The following is a 6,705-nucleotide window of genomic DNA, read 5'->3' as shown; positions in this document are numbered from 1 at the left end:
TGTGATTGGTGCATTAGATAATCCAAAGGGCATAACGAGCCTTTCAAATAATCCTTCCCGAGTCTTGAAAGCTGTCTTCCATTCATCTCCAGGACGAATTCGAATCTGGTGGTAGCCGCTTTTAAGATCAATTTTAGAGAAGATTGTTGCGGTGCCAATTTGATCCAATAGATCATCGAGGCGTGGAATAGGGAAACGGTAATGCACTGTTATCTTATTGATAGCACGACTATCAACACACATACGCCAAGATCCATCTTTCTATGGAATTAATAGAGCTGGTACTACACAAGGGCTGAGACTCGCGAATATGTCCTTTCGACAATAAGCTTTCGACTTGTCGGCGTAACTCCTCATGTTCCTGTGGACTCATCCGATAATGCGGTCTATTAGGCAGTGAGGCTCCTGGAACCAAGTCAATATGATGATGAATATCTCATAACGGCGGTAGCTCCTTTTGCAAGTCGTCTGGAAACACATCTGTATATTCTTCAAGGAGTGGACTAAAAGCCATGTTATGTGACTGAGAACTTACGGCTCTGTCTGAAACGGACAGTAAAGCAAAAGCGAAACCAGTCTGTCGTAGCTCTTCCTCAAATGCACTAACCGAACAGATCAAAGCAGGTTTTGAGCAAGACTCAACCGGCTGAGTAGGTGCTGGACAAGTAGCTTGACTCGCCGGTGATGGAAGAGAGGGGTCCTTCGGCAAGAGTGTGATTGTGCGATTATCAATGACAAAACGACAGCAGTTACGTTTCCCGTCATGGGTTGTCTCACGATCATACTGCCAAGGTCTTCCAAAAATCAAGTGACCAAGGTCCATCGGAACAATGTCACAATATATTTTGTCTTTGTAAATTGCTACAATCGAAAATGACACCGATGGGTAACTCGTACCTCTGTCCCTGCTTTTAACCATGTTAGCTTATATGGATGAGGATGAGCTTCCTTCTCAAGGCTCAATTTGCGAACTGCATAGTCAGAGACTATATTGTGGCAACTTCTTGAATCAATAATGAAGCTGCAAACTTTTCCTTTAACCGTACAAGTAGACTAGAAAATGTTTGTACGCAGCCATGGTTCTTCTAAAACTTGAGGTGCTAAACAGACCCGTCGCGATACTAATAGTGGACCCGAGTCACCTTCGAGTTCAGTGTCCCAATTCGTCTTCATTATCCTCATGATAGTCATCATAGGTGGGATCAACTTCTTCAATTATAAGACCACGTTTTGACTTGTTCGGACAAGCTGTTTGTATATGACCCTGTTCTCCACATGTAAAACAGCGTAATGCGTTCGGTCGCGAAGAGCAGCGGAGTGTTTGTTCTTCAGTTGATGTTGATGCACAATTTGAAGCTGGGACGCACGTTGTTTCTGAATTTGTATTGTTCAACCCTTGACCCGTTGTTTGGTCTTGAGATGTCGTATTACGGAATCTGGCAGAAGAGTTCCAGTTAGTAGATGATGATCTACTTTGCCTTTCAAACGATGCCGCACGACGATGGGCTTCTGCAACTGTGTTTGGATCAAATTGTTCCAATGCATTCTGAAGTTGAGGCCGTAAACCACCAATAAAGCGTGACACTAGCTGAATTTCACTATCATGAATTTCATTACATGTCATAAGCGAATAGAATTCTTCTGCATATTCGTCCACCGTACGAGATCCTTGCCGTAAATTTTGTAACCTTGTAAACATAGTTCCGTCAAAATTATAAGGTAAAAAGGTTTTGCGCAACTTCTTCTTCAGTTTCTCCCATGTCGCGATCTTCGGTTTCCCTTCACGAGCACGAGTTGATTTCAGTTGTAACCACCATGAAGCTGCTTGACCACGAAACTTTGTTGCAACAAGGGCAACTTGTCTATTAGCAGACACCTGTTTAAATTCAATGATTTCTTCAACTGTGACAAGCCAGTCAACCAGTTCCTCTCCACGGATACTCCCTGTAAACTCTGGTAAGTCTGATTTGAATCCGTTTTCCCAACGTCGGTCTTCGACCATTGGACCACGATCCCAGTTACGAGGCCGATTGACTTGTGCTTGAAGAGAAGCAAACGGATTCTCGTCGTCCCTATCCTCATCGTCTTCAATAACATGCTCGTCGCGTCGTTGGTGTTGGCGTTGTTGTTGATGTGGTTGCTGGTGTTGACCTATTGTTGTCAAAACTTCTTGTAAAGTCAGTTGAAATGACTCATGAGACTGCTGAATCGAGGTATGCATGTTAATCTGCATCTCCTGTAATGTCCTTCGTAATTCAACCCAGTCATCTTGGTTAACGTCTTTGTTTTGTTTCGGTGGCATGACTATGGCAGGAACGTCGAGGCTCTGATACCAAAAGTGATGGAGCGGAAGGGATAGATGGAAAGCTTGAGTCTCACGTTCCTGATAGATGGGAAGCTTGAGTCTCACGTTCCCGGGAAGCTAGAGAAACAAGTTAGGTTTCTAGTTTTCTCCACGAAAATCATAAAAGAAGCTCTGTTTTGCTACACCAAAAACAGAGGTTTGAGGTTTGCAAGAATACGCTTCTTGTAAAAACTTGGTTGCAATAAAACTCTTTGTTAATTCAATCAATCGTGTCTCTCTTACAAACCTTTGAGCACTATTTATAAGAAAGCGAAGCCTAAGAAATAGAAAAATAAACTTATCTAGGAAAATGAAAACTTAAGGAAAAGTAGAAAGTAAAGAGAAAAGGAAAACATCGATTCCTTATCGAACAAGGAAAAGGAAGACGTGGTCGTTAAGGTTAGGATGCGCTGCATCATATAGTAACCATATATTATGATTTGAAAGGAGAATGAATTAAAGTTAAAGTTTGATGCTGCTGATTAACGAATGTAGGAGATTGATTTCATCTGCACCGAGAAGGTCACTGGTATCAAGCTAGACAAGGGATTGTGCTACGTTTCTTGCTCCAACTGCACCAAAAGCTCCAAACGTTTCTTGCTCCAACTGCACCAAAAGCTCCAACGCACTGTCTCAGCTTTCACCTGGCTGCATTGTACTAATACTAATGCTGTTGGTGTCTAACCATTTGTACACATCTTATTTGCATTCATTAATGTTGGTGTCCACGCACATATTCAACTTTGAGATTTGATACATGTTATATTTGAACAAACAAAAGCTTATTCTAAAAACAAAAATAACGTTATATAATGTTAAAATTATCTACTATTTTTATTAACAACATACAAATAATTTACTAAGAACTTATCAGAAATAGGTTTAATTGATATATATTCATCTAATAATATCCATATCTCAATGTTACTTTTTCATAAATACAAATAACGCAAAGTCGCAAACAATAAATAAAAAACCTCTACATCATAGTAACTATATGTATCAAGAAGAGGCCATGACCTAACGTAAAACCCCAGATGTGTGACCTCATAAATACATGAAGATAGAATATGGAATTACTTCACCTCTATACCAATAAACATGGACCCGGAACCAAAATATGCTCTTTCATTTGACTCAAAAACATAACCAACAGATAGAATGCCAAGAGAGATCTCACCATCAATATCTACAGCAAACCTGCTTGCTGAGAGAAGAGCACCCCCACCGGCAGAAGAAGATGAATTTTGCATGCATTGACAAGATTGTAAAAGGCCAGGTTATAAATTCATTGCAATGCATACCATATCTATCATCACCAATGCATAATTGACTGGATCCGAATTAACATAAGATGGTCTATATGTCCAGACACAATATTTTAGTCGAAATGTTTCTCATTCTCACGTACAATAAGTTGTACTCAGTTTTTCCATTTAAAATAATACATTTGTCGCCTTTACTGTCTTTTCTTTTGTTTCTTATTTCTCCATATTTTCCTTATTACTAAACTTATTAGTACGATTAATTACATAGTATATAAACAAATATAACCAACCCAAAAAAAACAAACAAAGGCAAAACACAACTAAACTTTTTAATAATAACAATTACCAACATTCTACAAAACAACTATATTAACTTTGACAAAGAGTTCTTCTAAATAAAACATTATTTTCCTCTATTTTATATATCCACACAACAAAAGGATACAATGGTATTAGAAAACTCAGTCTCATTCTCTTTTGATCAAATCTGATTGATTTACGAATTTTATAGTGTTATAAAACTGAACTCTATAAAAGCTAACAATTTAGTATTTAAACAACAAAAAAATAAGAATTCGATAATTTTAAGTTATGTAGTTGAAATTTGTTGTAAACAACATGATCATACTCACGCACAACTCAACTTAAATAAAATTTACACAAAATTTACATCAAATCCCGTGCATAGCGCGGACCTCCCCTAGGGTTCTAGAGACCTTTTCTTGGATCAATCAAGAGTTTCTTTCGATAGCTTTTTGAGACCAACTTCTTGAGGGATGAATTTAATCAAATCGAAACAAGGTATAAAGCAACAGCTAGTTTATTAATTATCAAAGTCTGAATACCACTTTAGGCTTCAATGACTATTTATAATAAATCCTTAAATCTAGAAAACCATTAACTTAATTAAAATAGGAAAACCATTAAAATATAGAAAATACGAATAAAAGATAATTATCTAAATTAATATAACTAATAAAATAATTAACAAGATATTTGATATATTGTGTTTTTGGCACATTATACGTATGTCTTACTAATAGTTTTCAAGGTTTTATCAAGTCTTTTTAGTCCCTTTCGAGTCATAACAGGTCTAGAGTTGTATTGGATGGGAAATGGACAACCTAGAAGAAAAGAAGAGAGAAAAGTATGATTTGGAGTCTTTCGCGCAGAACAGCCAACTGGAGCAGCCTGAGTGCCTGTTCCAGCGACAGAGATAAAAAATGGAGTTTCCAAATATTTCGGGATTTGCCCTAGATTTCCTATTTTCTTCCTCTAGCCGCCTGTGGCTCCTATATATATAGTTTCCTATTTATTATTTTATACCTACCTTAGTTTTTATGCAAGAAGGACCTAAGAGAGCTTTGTGATTTTAGCGATTGCTACTTGTAAGGGAGACGACCTCATCTATCTCCTAGAGAAGATTATCCTGAACCCTCTGATTTCTAATATTTATTATATGCAATATTATTCAGAAATCATGCTTCTCTGTTCTTGTGTTATGTCTGAGTAGTCACCGAGTTAGTTTAGGGTTCTAGGGTGTTGGATTCGTAAACTGAGCATAGATAAGTCATCTTAAGATTGTCTACATTCAAATCTGTTCTTATTGCTTGCATTGAACAGATCACTTAGTGCATGAATTAGGATTAATCGATTTAGCTAACCGTTGATTGATAAACTGATATGATTTGAATGAGCTTTGCATCCCTAGTCAGTGAGAGTAGATATTAGGGTGTATTGTGAACATATCGGTCTTAATCTCTAAAGATTGCTGGCGCGTCCTGATCCAAACGAGAGTTTAGGCATCAAGACCGACTTGCAAAGGAATCGATACCACGAGAGTGGGTTGATTTAACTTGAGTGATCCGAGTTTAGACTTGTTATAAACTGAACTTGAATAATTGCTTGGTTCGCCAACTCCTTGCCTGAAATGAAACCCTAGACTAGCGTCTTTAATCAATTCGAAAACAACCTAATCTTGTTACTTGTTCTTAAAGTTATTTACATCTTTTAAGCCCCCACTTCGTTTTAGCTTAATTCTGATCCCATAAAAAAAGTGTGAACTGGTCCTCTGGAATTGAATCTACACATATTACAACTACACTGTTAACTTGACAGTAGATAAAGATCCAATTTTAGTGTATCAAGTTTTGGCGCCGTTGCCGGGGACCCGTTTTTTACCTTTATTTTTTGGTTATTTATTTAATTTAAAACTTCTAACTTGTTTAAATCCTTTTTTGCAGTTAAAGACCCAGGTGCATGATCAATAGACATACTCGGAGCAATACACAAGGGGATTTAATTTCGCTTACAAACCAGGAACTCGCAAGCTTAGAAAGAACCAATCGTCAACAAAAATCAATCACTGCAACAATGGCCGACTTTGGCACTCCAGAACAAATGGCCGCGTCTATGCAACAAATTCAACAGCAAATGCAGCAGATGCAAGAGTTACAGCAAACAATCGTAGTAAAGCAACTGGCTGCACAGCGGGAACCACCTGTCCCAATTGGTGAGAGAAACCTACCGCGTAACATCCCTGCTACGCGCTCTGCTATCGCTCCACCACCATGTCAAAGGGCAGACTTTGATATAAAACCCGGCATGATCAATCTTGTCCAGAGAAAAATGTTCCATGGACTGTCAGTTGAAATACCGATGGAACACATTGAAGATTTTGAAGAGATATGCAGTTTTACTCGTGCAAATGGCGTTCCACCCGACTACATCAAATGCATGCTGTTCCCATTCTCTCTAGCAGACAAGGCTTCACGATGGCTTAAGTCATTACCTACAGGTTCCCTAACTTCTTGGGAACAGGTTAGAGCACACTTCTACACGAAAGCCAAAACAGCTGCCCTAAGGAACAAGATTTCCTCCTTCAAGCAACTCACTAGTGAACCTTTCAACGAAGCTTGGGAACGGTTTAACGATACCCTCAGAGAGTTTCCTCATCACGGGTTCGACGATGACCATGTTCTAGGAATCTTCTATGATGGAGTGGAATGGGAGTTCTGCAATGCTCTGAACGCAGCGAGCAATGGAGATTTCATGACTGAAACCACATAAGGAGCTCACACGCTAATAGAGAAC

The 6,705-nt window shown here is 38.6% G+C and overlaps 1 protein-coding gene across 1 annotated transcript; it reads right to left on the bottom strand.

Annotated features, from left to right (window-relative positions):
- Positions 1-436: 436 nt before the first annotated feature.
- On the bottom strand, positions 437-919 carry LOC106324282. Its single transcript, XM_013762280.1, has one exon. The coding sequence runs from the start codon at positions 917-919 to the stop codon at positions 437-439; it is 483 nt and encodes a 160-aa protein (XP_013617734.1).
- Between the last annotated feature and the right edge of the window lie 5,786 nt (positions 920-6,705).

Source organism: Brassica oleracea, chromosome C2 (genome assembly GCF_000695525.1).
Source record: "Brassica oleracea var. oleracea cultivar TO1000 chromosome C2, BOL, whole genome shotgun sequence".
NCBI lineage: Eukaryota > Viridiplantae > Streptophyta > Magnoliopsida > Brassicales > Brassicaceae > Brassica > Brassica oleracea.
Note: the sequence above shows the minus strand (reverse complement) of the source record. Positions and strands in the feature narration are given on the sequence as shown.